General features: G+C 46.1%; 1 protein-coding gene across 1 annotated transcript; it reads right to left on the bottom strand.

The window, feature by feature from the left end:
• Nucleotides 1–421: 421 nt before the first annotated feature.
• On the bottom strand, nucleotides 422–17,678 carry RASL12 (RAS like family 12). Its single transcript, XM_081839301.1, has 6 exons — nucleotides 17,201–17,678; nucleotides 12,690–12,814; nucleotides 11,923–11,979; nucleotides 6,246–6,319; nucleotides 4,453–4,643; nucleotides 422–3,599 (listed from the first exon to the last, which is right to left on the bottom strand). Exons 2-6 carry the CDS (start codon nucleotides 12,805–12,807, stop codon nucleotides 3,215–3,217), a joined length of 825 nt encoding a protein of 274 aa, XP_081695427.1. The 5' UTR covers nucleotides 12,808–12,814; nucleotides 17,201–17,678; the 3' UTR covers nucleotides 422–3,214.
• Nucleotides 17,679–18,089: the final 411 nt, after the last annotated feature.

Raw genomic sequence — 18,089 nt, 5'->3', positions numbered from 1 at the left:
GAGTGACCAGAATGTCCAAGAACATGGAATGAATGAATAAATGAACACATTTACATTACAAAGTTACATATATAGCTTTTATATACGCAAATGGAACCAGGAGTGGTAATTACCGGTAATCCCTATGAATGAACACACAAGAATGTGGTATTACAGGACCCTAGGGCTGAATAAATCAAACCCTAAACAGAGAAGGGGGGGATTGTTATTGTGCTAACAAGCAGAATGAAACAAAAGATTCTGCACTTGGCGTTCCCAAAGTTTCCTTCATCAAAATATTTTCCGCACCAGTTGGGTGAAATAGCAATGCTGGATTTAAAGGTCACCACTTCCCAAGAAGCATCAAGATAGAAGTTAAAGTTGGTTCTGCACACACAGCCCACTTCCTTCCTACTCCCCTTGCAGAAAAAGAGAACAGATGGGGAAATAAATCAATGGTCTTTATTATGAAAGTGCCACGCTGGTTTTCTTCACTCTTAGTTTCTTGGTTACCTTTAGAGCACCATTGCTGCATGTTGTCATTCAATTGCAAAATAATTTGGGGCAAGTGGGAAACAGATCAGACTTAGAAGGGAAAAAGAAGAAAAGGAAGGCATTCTAAGTTAAGGCACCATTTAACTCATTACGTACTTCAGTTGAGCAGGCAAAATGATACTGGGTGTTTACCGAGGTCAGATCTAACTGATGCTGGTTTTGTACTAGTTTAATTGCCACCTCTTTATCCACACACCCTTCCACTGCCTGATACTGAGAACTGTAGTTTCAGCACCCCCACCAGACTTCTGTACATAAGGCTATAATGGAGGATAGGACTATCAATGGCTGTGCTGTTCCTTCAAAGTCAGAGCCAGTGGCTTGGAATCATAGGCGTGAAGAGTGCTGCTGTTCCTCTAAGGTCTGACTTGTGGATATCTTCTAGGTTGGCCACTGAGAACAGGGTGTTGGACTAGAGGGGCTTTGGCCAGATCCAGTAGGGAAATTCTTACGTCCTTATTTTGAGAGTGCTGTTGCCCTCAGGTCCTTCTTAGGGGCAGCTGGTTAGCCAGTGTGAGAACCAGATGATGGGCTAGATGGGCTTTTACCTTATATTCCCCTATTAGAAACCTCCCAGCCTCCCTCACAGATGCTTCTCTGGGCCCCGAAACTAGTTTAAGGACAGAAATACAGTGGTACCTCTGGTTACATACTTAATTCATTCCGGAGGTCCGTTCTTAACCTGAAACTGTTCTTAACCTGAGACACCACTTTACCTAATGGGGCCTGCCACTGCTGCTGCACTGCCAGAGCACAATTTCTGTTCTCATCCTGAAGCAAAATTGTTAACCCAAGGTACTATTTCTGAGTTAGTGGAGTTTGTAACCTGAAGCGTATGTAACCCGAGGTACCACTATAGATGGGACCTCAATGGCATGGATGCAGTTGGCATCTTTGTTCTTGTGAGGTGTAAACAGCAGCCACAGTGGAGCCTGACCAGCTTGGGTCTGTTACAGGGTGGTCTGGGGGCATGCGAAGATTGCGAAGTTTGGTTCTCTTTCCTCCTGCCACAGTCCACAACTACAACAACTGCCCCTTAGAAGCTGCTATTTGCATTTCAAGGGAAGCTCTCTTTGCCTTGCACAGCAGGAAAAGAGTGGAACTTACCTGTCCCACCATTGTTGTTTTGAGGCTATTCAGGTGTCTTAGGGGCTGTTTTGTTTACATGACAAAAAAACCCTTTTTTGGGGTGGGGAGTAGCAATGTGGTCCAATGATGTTTATTGTCGTGTCACACCTCACCCACTGTTGTGAGTGAAATTTAGGGATGCCAATTTGAATAAAATATTTCAGGGGAGCCCAAGTAAGCCCTGCCCTGCATAATCAATCACAAGATGTGGCACACACAAACACCATTTGAATGGCAATGCCCATTAACTTGGCCCTGCAAATATTTTATTGGGGAGTTGACACCTATGGTGGCAGGCCTGTATCTTAGCCATAAAGCCAGAGTTCTGTGACACTGCAGTGTGAAAGGAACATTAGAAATCAGTTCAGAAGTGCTAGCAGGAAAATGAACACAATACTCTCTGCTTCTGAATGCACCCTAGGTTTGCAGTGCGTACTTGAATGTGCTGTGTGTGCGTAGTACCAAGGACAGATTCACCGGTTTGCAAATGTGCCCACAGGCCGAAAAAAAGCTGGTGACCCCTGCTCCAGGAGCGCTGACGGAAAATGTACGCAAGGAACGATATGCCATTCCTTCACCAGGGGGCTCTGTGTCCCTTTAGCCTGTTCTTTGGCAGTGCGTTGGAAAGCTGGACGTGGAGGCATCCTCAATACCCAAACAACAGGCACTTTTTGTTTCAACGGCACATGCGTCATGTGCTCCTGCCCACACACCCCAGCACATTTGCCTGTCCTCCTGCTATCTCCATCTGCTACCTCCGTTTCCTAGCCTATCACACACACACAGATTGGTGGTTACAAAATGCCATTCATAATGCAGACAAACTTTGCAAGAGCGACAAAAGTATGCAAGTATGTGATGCAATTTCTGCCGGTTGTAAGGTACCCGTGCTTTGGGTGCAGAATTTGAAAAAAGGTATTGGAGCAGCGTCGATACTAATCCTGGTCAAACTGCATGCGGCACAGTCGCTTAATGCCGTTAGCCCTGCAGTTTTGGCATTGGCATAGCAGGCTCTGATGGAGCAGGGAGAAATGGGTTTGGGGTTGCTGACCAGGGTTGGACTTCAGTCACTTTGGAAGGGGGAGCAGGGATGTCAGCTCTTCCCGTTTGATCTTCCCAAGGAGTAGAGAGCCCCAGTGGAAGCTGGGGAGGATTTTGATCAGCCGGGTTGAGGGAGAGCAGAAAGCAACATAGCAGGGACTGAACTGGAGCCTGAACAGGAGGATGCAGCCTTGTTGCTGAAAACCACTATTGTTGGAGGTGTTAGGTCCCAAAACAGCAGCCGCTGGGAATCACAAATAGGGAGAGTTGCTGTTCCGCTCATGTGCTACTTGTGTTTTCCCTCACTGTGAGAACTGGTCACTGGACTAGATGAATCTTTAGCAAGGCTCTTTTTATGTTCCCAGCATGCTTTGCTCTAGTACGAGAGACCACACGGAAAGCAAGGAAGGCCAGTACACCAGCCTTTAAGATGGCTGCTGAGGGTTAATGCAGTCAGGCAAAGGGCCCCAACTTGCTCTCCCATCCTGAAGCAGCCCTTTGCAGGCTCCCTTCAAAAGATCTTAAATCCCTTCAGTAATGTCAACGTTGGAGCCTTCCTCTTGCTCTGGGCCCTGGAGGATTTTACCGTGACCAGCTTGGCCTGGGCCACTGAAGGGATTTCCTTGAAGTTCACGGTGGAGAGAGTGTTGTAGGTGCAGCTGGCCAGGCCATGCTTGGAGGCCATGGCAGCTGGAGGGACGAGGTGAAGGGATGGCTTCTCCTCAATGATGAACAAGGGGCGGACCGCCATGTGCCTCTCCATCTCCCGCCTCACCTCACGCACCGCCTCATGGAACATGTGCTGCACAGATTCAAAATCCAGGCAGGCCGAGACTTCGTAGAAGGAGGAGCCGTACTTGGAGGCCAGAGAAATCCCCTCAGCTTTGGTCACCTGCCTGAGAAAAGACATCAGAAATGGTCACTCTCCAACAGACCATATGACCTATAAACACCCCCTGCTCAAATGGTGCTCTGGGGATCTAGGCATTGCAAGACCTGGGCTAGGGACTCTGATGGTGGGTGAATCTGGCCATTTTGGTTTTTCTGTTTCTCATTTCTCATTAAGTTCAGTTCTCCACATTTCAGTTTCTGAATTTGTTTTTTGTTTGTTTGTTTTAACGTCCTCAAGAAAATTCATAAGATTTTTGTGTGAACTACTCCTAATAACATTTTTTTTGCAAAGCATGCTTTCATTAATATATTCCCTTCTTTAATGAATTTTTGTATCTTATTTCGCATGCATTTTTATGCACACTTCATGCTAGCGTATGGAATTTTGCACACGTTTCTTGGCTGGGGAACTGCATGGCAAAATTCAGAGAAGTGAGAATTTTGAAAGATGTTTGAGTTTCAGTTTGCATATTTCAGAAAATGCAAATTAAGTAGATGCCCCTTCATAGGTCTGGCTGGTAGATCATGGGGTTCTGGTTTTCTTAAACTTGATTCAGAAAACCTGAAGTCCCCCAGCCCCGATATAGGGTGCTCAATTTTATATCATCATTTGAACTAAGCAGCCTGTTTGGGGAGCATCAGGCTTCTTCATCATTCTCATTTATGGGGAAGGGCCATAAGTCCATGGTACAGAGTCTTGCCTTGTATGCAGAAGGACCTAAGTTCAATCCCTGGCATCTCCAGGTAGGGCTGGGAGTGACTACTGCCTGAAACCCTGGAGAGCTGCTGCCAATCAGTGTAGACAGTAATGAGCTGGATGAACCAATGGTCTCAGTAGGTGCCTGCTTCAAGCATTACCTGTATTGTTCCATGTCCAGCTTGTTCCCCACCAGGAAAACCGGAGATTCATGCTGGGCATTTTTCAGGTGCAGTGCTATGATGTCCAAGTATTGCTGGCTTCCCTCAAAGCTCTTCCGGTTATCAATGCTGTAGACCACCATGAATGCGCTGGCCCAATTCAAGTATCGCTCGCAGCTCACTGGCACATCCTAGCAGGGAACCAACCACATGGGGATTATTAGTGACTATCTGGGTGGTCACTGAGGACAGCATGTTGGACTAGATGGGCCATTGGCATGATCTAGGAGGCTCCTCTTATGTTCTTAAATTGCATTTGAAAATTTATTTACCAATCCCATGCATATCCTGCTCTTCCTCCTCAAAAAGGAGAGAAAATTTAAATGAAATTCTCATGGGTGGCTGAAAGTTGTTTGTGATTTCATTCTACAAATCATCTTTCCACTGGTCCACACTCTGCAGCCTTCTTGGGTATGCATGATGAGAAGGCAACATGAGGCAACTCCTCTCATCAGGCTGTTTCAGAACAGGAAATACAGGCACCTGGGGAGGCTGCAGTATAACTGCCTCAGTACAATAAAAAAGGATGCATGTAAGGACCTGGTAACTCCCATCTTCATTTTAACCTCACAACAAGCCTGCAAGGTTGGGTAGGCTGGAAAATGGTGACTTGTCCGAGGCCATCCTGTGAACTTAACTGCTGTGTGAGATTTGAACCCGGGTCTCCCCAAGCCTAGTCCCACACTGCACCAAGTACGCTGAATGGCTCTTGGTGTAGTGGTTAGAGTGTTAGGCCAGAGCCTGAGAGACCAGGTTCAAATCCCCAATTGGCTATGAAGCACCTTGCACGGTACCCATAAGAATTTCACCGCCTCTTAGCCCAATCAACCTGACACAATTTTTGCTGGGATTCAAGGAGGAGGGTAATCCATGCAGGCCACCTTTGGCTCTTTGCAGAAGAAGGTGGTGGGGTATAAATGCAACAAATAAATTAAACTTCATAGCTGTTTCCTCCAGGAATTTGTCTATCCCCGCCCCTTTAAAAGCAACTAAGGACAGCAGTACAACTTACAACAGCAGTGAGTTCTGCAAGTTGGTCACAGGAGTTGTTAGAAGGGCTTCCCTTTCTCTGTTCCGCCTCTACAGCTAACCAATGAATGCCACTGGGTGACCCTGCATTTTAGTGCTATGAGGGAGAAATAATTCTCTCCATCCCCAGACACCATGTATAATGTCAAAAATCTGCATCATGCCTTGTTATTTCTAAACTGAAAAACTTTCAAAATGCTTTGGCTGTTACTCACAAGAAAGGTGCTTCAGGCCAGCTGCTAGCAGCTCCCCTCCTCTTCCTCCCGCTTTTGTCCATTGTTTGCAGCATTAGAAACAAGAGCCATTATGCAATTTGACTCCTGATGTGCCTGGGGCCAACTAATCCTCAGAGCCTTATAAGAATGGGGCATTTTGTTCCTGTGCTAAGATAGGCTTGCAGGCTGGCTTTGGCATTCATCCATTTAATCTGTCATTCTGTCTTTCAAAAGAAGGCAATTAAAAGAAGCTTGGTTTTTAAAATAAACCTTATTCTATTTACCTGACTGTAAATAAACTTTAAAAATATTCCTAATAAACTTTAAAAATATTCCAAGGCAATGAAGAGGAGAAAGAGGCAACTTGACTCCAGTGTCCAAAGCAGAGTGTGCCTCTGGTGAACAGAAATGTTCAAGTTCACAGTAAGACAGTGCATGAATGGTGCAGTTGCAAAGGGGTCTTTGTGCCAGGACTCCGTTCTCCATTACCTGGTCAGCCGTATCCATGACCTTCAGTAGAACTGGTTGTTGGTCCACCACCTCTTCTGAAGCATATGTGTCCTCTGCAAGACAATGGTTTTTAAAATGGCATTAATCTAGAAGCAGACCAGCTTCTAAACCCAAACCCAAGCCATTACTAGGGTGGTCAACAGGACTGCACTGCCTCAATGACTTCCTCTCTCCCTATAAACCTACCCAGACTCTGAGATCATCATCTGAGGCCTTTCTTCATGTGCCTCCACTATTAGAGGTCCGGAGGGTGACATCGCAAGAATGGGCCTTTTCTGTAGTGGTCCCTCATTTGTGGAATGTTCTCCCTAGGGAGGTTTGACTGGTGCCTTCATTATACACCTTTAGGCGCAAGGCAAAACATTCCTCTTTAACCAGGCCTTTGGCTGATTGACATCCAATGCCTTTTAAAAGTGTGTTGGGGGGTTGTTGTTCTTGTTCTTATTTTTATTATGCATTTTGCGTTTTTATCTTATGATTTTATCTTGTGAACCGCCCTGAGACCCGCAAGTATAGGGCAGTATATAAATGCATTAATAATAATAAAATAATAATAATAATGAGGAGGAGGACGACGAGGATGACGATATCGACTGGGCTCTGCACCTTTGATAGTTACATGACCAGCTGAAATCTTCTCTTCTACACACTATTAAAGGTTCAGGAGTCCCATCCACTTTTCCACCCTGCTACCCTCATCCCATCCCATTCCACGGACTGAAGCCAATTGGGCAAGCAGTTGACTCTCATGTCAACACTGGTGATGGGACAGAACATTTTGTGGGTTCCACACAGCTCTGTTTTCCAAAATGTTGCTACTGCCTGCTTCCCCCAGCCTCTGCCTCCTGAGTGGACCCCTCCTTCTGTTTCTCATGGTAGGGCTAGCCCTGCTTCCATCCCACCATAATCAAAGCTAGATGAGCAATTGGCTGCAAGGAGAAACCCTCAATATGTCTTTTGTCTCCTGCCACCTGGAAGGCACCAGCGATGTGTCCTGGGCTTCCAGGCTGGAGTGGCTGCCTTCTGCTGTGTCTTCTGTGCTTCAAACCTAAACTGGCTCTGTCACGTTAAAAATGCAAAACTAGAAAGTGTCAAGTGCTTGACAGTCATCTCGGTCCCCTTTGGACTGATTGGCCAAAACACTGGGATCTGGAATCTGTTTCTTGCTGAGAAAGGAGGTAGAAATATTACCTGAATGTTTCCTCTTGAGTCAAGAAAAGAGATGGATAGATAGACAGCGATAGAAGATAGATAGATAGATAGATAGATAGATAGATAGATAGATAGATGATAGCTAGATATCTAGATAGATAGATAGATAGATAGATAGATAGATAGATAGATAGATGATAGAGATAGATTAGATAGATAGATAGATAGATAGATAGATAGATAGATAATAGATTGATTGATAGATAGATAGATAGATAGATAGATGATAGATAGATAGATAGATAGATAGATAGATAGATAGATAGATAGATGATAGATATAGATAGATGATGGATGGATGGATGGATGGGCAGGCAGGCAGGCAGGTAGGCAAACAGGCAAACATAATCTCTAGCCCCCTTTCCTGGAATCTCTACATTCAGGAAAGAGATTTGATAGGTCCAGACCTTTGTCACTTCTCTCTCACACACACCCGGGCTCTCTGGCTTTCTCCTAAATTTTCCTCTCCCCATCCCAGACCTCTGGGCTTGACTCAGAATAGTCACCTGCCAATAATTTCTGCAAGATTACATCTCAACTGTCTTGTCACTGACACACAGATGAAGCTGTTGGCAGCCTGAGCTCTTGTTCTCTGCAGATGCATCAATTAGCAGGGGGAAAAATGGGAAAGATGCTTTATCCCAGGTCTGATTCTTGGTCCATCTCATTCAGTATTGTCTGCTCTGACTGGCAGAAGAGTTTCAGACAGAGAGCCTTTCCCTGCCCTACCTGGAGACGCCAGGGAATGAATCTGGAAGCTTCTGCATGCAAAGTGTGTGCTCTTCCACTAAGCCTTCCCTCCAGAATCAAGCGAGATCTCCCTGCTTGTATACATACATACGTACATACATACATACAGCCAGATCCTTGGTCTATCTAGCTCAGTATTGTTCACACTGACTAGCAGCAGCTCTCCTAAGTTCCAGCTCAGAGTCCTTCCCAACCACTGGACCTCCTTCATGCAAAGCAGATGCCCCATGACCAAGCTAAGGGCTATCCTTTGCCCCTCTACAGTTTCCCTGCTTAACTAAGCAGTGCATGGGGTTGCAAAGTTTATTCTGCAAGGACAAAAGAGCCCCTTGCTCCATCTTCTGAAGAGTTTCCCCCGCAGCCACCAGGGACCATTTTCATCTCAGAGGATGGGCATCCCAGAGGACAAGAAACTCCACATTGGAAATTCCACCCCACCTCTTTTCTGGATTGCCCCAGAAGCTGGACAATAATGACCTTCAAAGCAAAGGGAAAACTCTCTCGGTCCAATTAAAAAACATTTCCATGCCCTTTTCATTGCTCTGCTAAATGAATGCCCAGTGATTCATCTAACAAGATATTTCCGCAGAGTAATATTTTCACAGAGACTTCAAAACTGGTGCAGCGACATCCTCCACTCCTTTTCCTTTTGTTGAAAACAAGGTTATAATTGCTGACATTTGAAGAATGAATATTTGGGAACACAGAACCCATTAAAGTGAGGAGGCCTTCAGATGAGTTCCTGGGTTTTGCCTGCATGCATAACTCGCCATAAATCATTTGCGGCTCATTGCCGTCCCCTTTGAGGTTGGCCTATTAAAAAAAGCAGCCCCGTTTGCTTGAATGCAATCAGTGGGAAAGTATGCTGGAAATGTTTAACATTGGCAGCGCAAGGTAATCGTGAGCGCTGAATTCTGGCCCAGCCAGACCCATTTGTTTTTAGAAAGAAGACCCCTGCCAAAGTTAACACATTGCAGGTTTGTGCATTCAGATAGAGCTGTTTCTGCACCATTTAGACTATGTTTAAAAATAAAAAAAGGAAGAGAGGGAATCAGGTATCTATATTAGTGCTTGGGCTGCTTTCAGAAGCAAACCCATGGAAATGCATGGCAATTGCGTCCTTAAAAGTTGCATAGAAAAGGGACTCCGTATAACTTAACACACTGCAGAATGTCAGAAATGCTGTACCCTCAACCCTTAAAAACACATTTTCAATGCAATGGCTTGGAAGTAGCAACCAAACCACAGATTGGTCATTCAATCTGAGACCCCATCTGGACTATAGATTTAAAGCAGTAGTATCCCACTTTAAGCAGTCTTGGCTTCCCTACCCCCAGGAATTCTGGGACCTGTGGTTTGTAAAGGGTGCTAGGAAGAGGGAATTGATTGTTAAACTATTTTGGGAATTGTAGCTCTATAAGGGGGAACAGGGGTCTCCAAACAACTCTCAGCACACTTAATGAATTATGGCTCCCAGGATTCTTTGGGGAAGACATGGCTGTTTAAAGTGGGATGATACTGTTTTAAATGTGTAGTGCAGATATGGCCTGAGTCCCATCTTCTGGTACCCTTCTTCTTCCTGTGTCTTCTCTGCACTGGCGGAGGAAGAGGAATGTGGGGGGAGCACTGGGGGCCACGCCCCTGCAGGTGGCGTGCCCCACCCCTGGGACACACGCCAGCCCTGCCCCCGCCTGCTCTCTGCCCCGCCCCCCGGTGCTGGAGCATGAAGCGCCGCCACTGCTTCTACGTACACCCCTGATTTACTGGTTCTTGGCAAAACATGAAAGGGTCTGTGTCTGTGGTTGAGCAGCAGAAGATGGCAATTTCAATTCCCTGCCATTTCCAGAAATTGCTGGGAAATCGAAACCTCGGAGAGCCCATATCAGTCAGTGTAGCCACTATCTGGACAACCCTGTAGCACAGGAGTGACTGAGATGTGGCCTCCCAGATGTTGCTGGACCGCAATTCCCATCATCCCCAGACAGGGATGGTCAGGGGTAATGGGAACTGTAGTCCGTCAACCTCTTCAGGTTACCAAGTTGGGGAAAGCTGACTACCGCTGCCTCAATGAAATGTGCATGCCATCCACAAGCCTCCCAGCTCACAAACAGTAAAAGAGAGCAACACAGAGATATTTGGAGGGTTTCGTTTTATATCCTGGCTGCCTTGCCTTTGCTTGCTACACAATCAGTGTTTTCCATCTCTGCTTCTTCCCTTGGTATGTGCTCTAAATTTGGCAGTTTGTTTTGAAACAATGGCGGAAAAAAACATCACAACTTAAAATACCTTGAAATATTTCCGGACAAGCTCTCCCCCCCCCCCATCCCGCCATTTCTCCGAGAAGGCAGATGGAACGGTGGCTGATGTCCCCCAGAGACCTAACAATCGGGTCTCATTTATGCTCTATTATTACTGGACACTTCTAGGACAAACAACCCACCCCCTTTTTTGTGTCTCTGATGAGTCCTTGTGGGTGAGAGTTGTAGGTCTGACCCAAGTGATCTCAAAGTACTATTGCTCTGTTCATCTGGGAGGCAGATAAATTGTCTTTGCATAGATACTGTTACGGGTTCAGGGGTGCCCTACCCTTTCCAATTCCTGGCAAGTGTTAAAATAGAAGTCAGGGCAGTTTCCTGATGAGGTAATCACCTGAGAGATGAGCCATTAAGAGAACAAAGGAAAGGGGACTCTGTGCCAGATGCCAAAAGGGTGGGCCCCCTCCCACAACTTAGGGATTGTTAGAGGGACAAAGCCTGGATTTAGGGTTGACTAAGAAGCAGAGCAGCAAGCTGCAAAGCCAGAGAAGCAGAGCAATAGTTGATCCAATAGTTAATGCTGTGAACTCCTCCATTGTAGGCTCAGGTTATATATGTGTGTGTGTTTGTAAATAAACCATTTATCATAAAGACACCATAGTCTCTGCTGTGCCTCATTTCCAAAAGGAAATATGAACCCTGGGTGGTAAGCACCTGGAATCTCACACCGATCAGAGATTGGGGTGGCATGCAGCGATACTTATTCTCAGAGGCACATTTAGAAATACAGTGGGGTGGAAGATAAGCTTCTCTGAGGGAAGGGAGGCACTTCCACCACTGCCCTCTGTTACCCAATTGAAAAGCAAACTTTTCAAAGAATAGAGAGAGCCAGTGTGGTGTAGTGATTAGAGTGTCAGTCTAGCATCTGGGAGAACAGGGTTCAAATCACCACTGGGTGACCTTGGGCCAGTCATTGCCTCTCAGCCAAATCTACCTCACAGGGATGTTGTTGGGATTCGGTGAAGAAGGGGAGAACCACCTTGAGCTCCTCAGATGAGAAGGTGGGATATAATTGCAATAAATAAATAAATTTGCACAAGCAGATCTTTGGATTTTGAGCATTTGGAGGTGGATGAGCCCCATGTCTGACTCCAGATAAGGCAGCTTCTATTGTGTCTAGGAGTTTTAAGGTTTCATCCAGGGACCTCTCCCAGTCCTACCTAGAGATGCTGGGGATTGAACCTTAGGCCTTCTGCATGCAAAGCATGTACTATATCACTCATCTATGATCTTTCCCCTAATGATAAAGCAAGATTCTAGTCCTCATGGTTCTGAATAAAGGACTGATTTAAAAATGAACATTGGAAGAAGGGGAAGAGGAGGAAGGAGAAAGAAGGGGTGCAAGGGGAATCCATGAGATCAGAGCAAGGTCTTCTTACCTAGGTTAGGATCATATTCACTTATAAACCTCTTGGTGAGAAACTTCACTGTCAACGCTGAAAGAAGTCAGAAAAAGAGAGAGATACTTAGTTCCAGCAGTGAGTCCTCACCAGAAGAGCAAGATTATTATTTTATTTTATTGCTGAAATGGATGAGAAAGACCTCAATTTTGCACACAAGGAACGGGCCCTTCTGCTTGGGACCCTATCCTGCGAAGACCTACCTTCTAGCCTGCAAGCAGTAGACATGGAGAGAGAGAGCAGTTACACTTTTGAGCAGGTGCATGGGCAGTACCACAGCTGGGACTACTGCGGCAGATGGTCCCACAGCGTGATGTGAGAGCCCATGGGACAATCACTTTGCCGAAACTAAAGCAGATCGGGGTGTATTTGTGGAGTGGCTAGCCTGTGGCCTTCCAGGTGTTGTTGAACTACAATTCCCATCATCCTTGACAGCTGGGTGCACCAGCTGGGGCTGGTGGAAGTTGATGGAATCCAACAACATCTGGAGGGCCACAAGTTAGACAATCATAGTCTTATCAGTGCCTAGATAGGTGAGCACCTGGGAACCATATGAACCTCACTTTGGGTTCCAGGATGGAAGAAAGGTGTAATATAATTGGGGGGGGGGGTTGTCCCATTTCACCACCTGAGGAGAAATGGGAATGTGCTGCTCTCTGTGCCAATTAAACAGGTTCAACTTTACAAGGGAGCTGAATTAAATTTCTTCCCCCTCCCTACTCCCAGGTCCCCCAACATCTCCTAACCTGATTTTCCAGATCCTTGACACCCCAATATAGCCACGTTGCATTCCTGGGGAAAGGTGTGGAGATGGCGCTCATTCGCACAGTGGGCCGTCCGAGTCTTGCTGAACATGGAAGACATCCTCTGGCTGTGGGAACAGAAGCAATTTTGGGGACATCCTCCAGTAGTAATCAGTTCGTTTTTTCTCTTTCCACCCTGTCCCGTTGAGACAGCTTCAAGTAACAGTCACACTACATATTAAAGCACCATACCATTTTAAACAGTCATGGTTTCCCCCAAAGGATTCTTGGGAGCTGTCATGTGTTAAGGGTGCTGAGAGTTGGTAGGAGACCCCTGGTCCCCTGCTAGAGCTTCAATTCCCAGAATTTCCTGGGGAGAGGGATTGATTATTAAACTACTCTTGGAGTTGTAGCTCTGGGAGGGGAATAAGGAGACTAAGGCCTCCAACTCTCAGCATCCTTAATAAATTACAGCCCCCAAGATATAGGGCTGCCATATGTCCGGGAACCAGGCTCCAAAAATGGCGTCCGTGTGGATTTTTGCTGAATCGGCAAAATGTCTGGAAAACCTGGACGTATGGGCAAGTAGGGCGATTTCAAAAGGGAGATGTTCCCAATAAAGGCCAACAACTTTGACCAGATTTTCACTTTGGGGAATATGGCAACCCTAGGACACAATTCTAATGATTTTAATAATTTGGTTTTTCTTAATTGCACAATAAGCAGGCACGCTGCCAGAAGCACAAACATGTTCACTAATTCCTTGGTGGATATGAAGGTCAAGGTAGAAGTAAACTGGGGGCAGGATACCTAGTGGACTGCTCACCCCCACCCACCATAGTACACACCAAGCTGGTTTTTAATATATCCTGAGAAGTCCCTGCAGATCATTTCACAACCAGCCAGTGGTCACAGAAGCCGGCCTTCTCAATGACATCATGCACCCTCTGGAATGTTCTCCCTCAGGTGATTAAGGAGGCAGATATGGTAATGACCTTTGAACACCTCATGAAAACTTATATGTTGTTTACTCCGGATTTCCTGGACTTGGACTTTTAGTTTTTTAATTATCTGTTTTGTAAGCTGCTCAGTTTAATCTGTGATTTGTAGTTCGGGTCTGTTTTTCCTTAGCTTTTAGGAAAGCTTGTACTTTTCTACGAATTGATACCAATGTTTTGTTTGATTGCCTCGGAGATAAATTTTTTTTATTAAGTGATATTTTTAAATAAAATAAATAAATGGTGTGATTTACTGTTTTCTAGGACAATTTCTTTCTTGTGAAATTGTGAAAACCAAGCTGTTAAAACATCCCCACAAGGCCCTGCTGTGCACTGTCAATGAAGACTAGAGTTTGTCCACAGAGCTGACATGACATTTTCAAAGTCTGTGATGTCAGGGTAGCCAACGTGGCAAACCTGTAAATCTTGTTGAGCTACAATTCCCATCAGCCCTGTACCTTTGGCCATGCTGACCAGGGCTGATGGGACCTGTAGTCCAACAACATATGGAGACCACCACATTGGCTACCCCTGCTGTGGTGTGTTCACATAATCCTATTTGTGCTTCTCCTCAGCAGGCATGATAGGTTTCTTGATAGCTTCCAAAGCCTGCTTAGAAATGTAGGAACTGCTTTCTACCACACCAGACCATGGGCTCATCTTGCTCAGTGTTGATTGGCTTCAGGGTTTGGGGCAGGAGTCCTTCCCAGCCCTACTTGAAGATGTCATGGATTGAACTGGCGACCTCCTACACGCAGAGAAATGTTCTAGCGTTGAGTTATGGTCACTCCCCAGTATGAAGCTGACTTTTATCATTTTGTCCATCTAGCTCAGGATAGTCTGTATCAGGGGAAGTGAACCTGGTACCCTCCAGGTTTCACTGGGCTCCCATCATTCCTGTTGGACACTGAGGCTGATGGGAGTCGTAGTCCAACAATATTCAAAGGGCACCATGTTATTTGTCAGTGGTCTACCATAACTGGCTCTCCATGATTTCAAAAACGGCTGTCTCCCAGCCCTACCTGGAGATGCTGAGGACTGAACCTTCTGCAAGCTAAGCATGTGCACTGCCATTGTGCTACAGATCTTGAGAATGACCAACGAAGATGATGGCAGGACAAAGAACATTATTTGAAGCCCTTGTTAGCAAAAGGATTTCAGTTTGTGCAAAAGAACTTGCCCCTCTCCTCTCATCTCAGGTGCCATCCACCCTCCCCATATCTGTTCTGTAGAGTTGGGGGGAAACCCCAGAACAGGTTTAGGGGGTGCATGGGGACTGCAATGAATCTGGCTGGTGGTTGTTGGTTTAAGCCCACTCAGGAACAGCTGTGGGCAGGATTCATGCTTTGCAGGGGGTTGGACTAGATGACATTCAGAGTTCCTTCCAAATCTGTGATTCTATGGGGCAAAGTAGAGAAAATTCTGTTGCACAAGCAGAAATTCTTGCACTAATAGAACGAGCGGCTTAGCACAGCTTTGGGTACAAGTCAAAATGAAGATGTGTGTTCATCATAGGAAATGATGCCTCTTTCATGCCACTCTTAACTCCTTTTAGGAACTCTTGACTATCTCCTGTCCAACAAAATAAGAGGCTTTGAGGATCAAGTCTGGTCATCATGAAAAAACAAGGAACATCTGACTCATTCAAGGACTTCCTCCAGTTCTCATGAGATGACTTAATTTTCTGTCCTTGGCATAAAATTACACTCATCCCTGGCAAACTGGGGATCATTAAGGCATCTCTGCTTCCCACGATGGTCTCCAGGAAACCACTTGAACAAGACGTGAAACCAACAGCCTTTCCTGCTCTTAAAACTGTTAGCCAGAAGCGCAAATGTTCTCAAACCTGGACATTTCCCATCCTCATCATCACTTCTCTGAACTGGGTTTCACACACCCTTTCCTAGGTGGGAAGGGAACTCTTCAGGGCTTGCTTTGTGGACAGGGAGCAGAACTTTCTGCACATGCCCAGAGGCACTGCCTGGTTTGTCATTCCTTTCCATAAGCTGACGTAGAACCCTGGATCTGGAAACAGGGACCAAGGCTAAGTCCAGGCGATGATGACTGGCTGAAGTGAAGCTCCTGTTTGCATCTCAGCTCCCAGGTTGCAGCCTTTCAACTTTCGAGCTGACAAGGTCCCTGATTTTAAATCATTAGCGATGCACTTAAATGGTGCTTCATGGAGGGAGGAGGTCACTGCCCCAAGAACCTTACAACCTAAACAGCAAGCAACAGTTACGAAGGGAAGGGAGAAAAATGTAGAGGCTACGTGGGCAAAGGGTGACTGGCATTCTGTAAACAGGTTTCACACCAACACAGTAAGGGACATCTGTCAAAGCACTCCTGGGTGAGACTGACACTGACCTGGTCAAGCATTCTGTTTCTAAGCAGATCCCTCTAGAAAGCTCACAAGCCAAGGCTATAGCCCTTCCGAGATGTCTGCCTCCAATATCTGACATCCAGAGTTAGCTCTGAATATGAAAGTCTGAGAGCTGCAAATAGGTAGACCAACAATTCATCCCCTCATCCAGCCCATAATTCTCTAAAAGTCTGGTGGTGACCGGCAATATTTTCTTCCATAGAGTATTGAGGCTGATAGGAGAGATGCAACAAGGCCCAGAGTATGCACCCTTGTTTCCTGTGCTCTACTCTTCCTCCTCCCTCCTGATCTGTTTTCCTTTAGTGTTGTGTCTTTTTAGATTGCAAGCCTTGTCTTTTTCTTTTTTCTTTCCAAAGAAAAAGTCAGCCGTAAGCTGCTCTGAGAACTTTCTTCTTCTTCTTTTTGGCTGAAGTGGGAGATTTAATTTATTTTGATAGATAACTTTAAAAAGTAACTAGAACAAGCAGAATGCTGTAGAAGCCTACACAACCTGTTCAAGCAGAGAAGACAGTGTGGCAAAAAAAAAAAAAAAAAAAAGCTCTGCAAGGACATCTATGCCTCAATCATGCCTTCAACTCTCTTTTCCTCCTGTTTTTGGAAGATGGGGCATGTCTCAGAGGTAAGGGCATCTGAGTCGCATGCAGAACAGCATCTCCAAGTAAGGCCAGAATGTCCTCTGCCCGAAATCCTAGAGAGCTGCTGCCAGCCAGTGTAGACAATACTGAGCTAGGTCAATGGTTTAACTCTGTGTAAGGCAGATTCCTATGCTCCTATGTCTTAAATCCATTGGCTGATTCTTCCCATCCCCCATTCAGCCCCACATGACACAGGTGCCATGCATTCCCTCCTTCCTTTTGGCCTCAGGGTCATAGGGATTTGGGAAGCTGCCTTATTCTGAGTCAGACCACCAGGTCTATCTAGATCAGCATTGCCTGCTCTGGCTGGCAGCCGCTCTCAAGGATTTCAGAAGGAGGCTGTTCCCAGACCTACCTGGAGAGATGCTGTTGGGGATTGAACTTGGGATCTCCTGCATGCAAGGCAGATGCTCTACCACGGAGCTACCAAGAAGTAGCAAAAATGGACCACAACCACCACCACCACCAGCAGCAGCAGCAGCAGCAGCAGCAGCAGCTCACCTTCAGATTAGAGCTGGATCGCCATGGGACCTCTCGGCAAGACACAATCACTTGACAGCCACACATCCACAACTATTTCCACCTTCGGGCTGCCGAGAGTCCCTCTCCAAGGCCTCCCTCCCCGAATCACAGCAGGGAGTGAGCAACGAGGAGGTCCCCCCCTTCTCTCTCACCGCTGGGAACAAAGAGGCGTCTGCTTGCTCCCCACAGCTGCAGGTCACTCCGATTTGACTTGAATGAATGAGGCAGAGGAAGAGGAACTCCCGTTCCCTGAGACTTTCGCCAGCTGAGCCCTTGCCAAACTCCTTGTAAGGAAAGCTGCTGCCTCTCCTGGCCTCTGATGGACAGAGTTTCCCATCAGCAAAGGGCAGGCTTAAGAGGAGGAGGCCTTTCCTTCTGGGCAAATAATCAACATCATATAAAAGATGCCCAGAATGGGGGAAGGGAATCTTTCTGGCTTCATTCTTAAAGTAGAACCACCTACATGCCCCCACCGCAGCAGAGCCATCTTTTTGAGCCTACCCTGTGTTGCAGGTTGATAATAAAGCTTTCCTGAGATTTTCACCATACAATAAAAGGCACCCACCCACCCACAAGCCACACAAAGAATAATAAAGAAAAGAAGATAGAAACAGACAAGATTTTCTCTCACAAGTCCATCCCATCCTTTGTCCCATTCTGAAAAATATGTGCCCCCCCCCGCCAGCTATCACCTAGGAACATCTTTTTCTTCTGACAGCCTCTCACCCTGTGAGATCTCCCCTTCCCTCTCTCACACAGGGTCCTTCAAACAGTCCACCAACTCCATCTGCATGCAATTCTTACCCAAATACAGGTTGATTAATTTAGGCTATTAAGAGATGAATTGGTAATACATTTATATCCTTAT

This window comes from Podarcis erhardii (assembly GCF_964252035.2).
Source record: "Podarcis erhardii genome assembly, chromosome: 14".
NCBI classification, from domain to species: domain Eukaryota; kingdom Metazoa; phylum Chordata; class Lepidosauria; order Squamata; family Lacertidae; genus Podarcis; species Podarcis erhardii.
The sequence above is the reverse complement of the archived record's forward strand: the minus strand, read 5'-3'. Positions and strand labels throughout refer to the sequence as shown.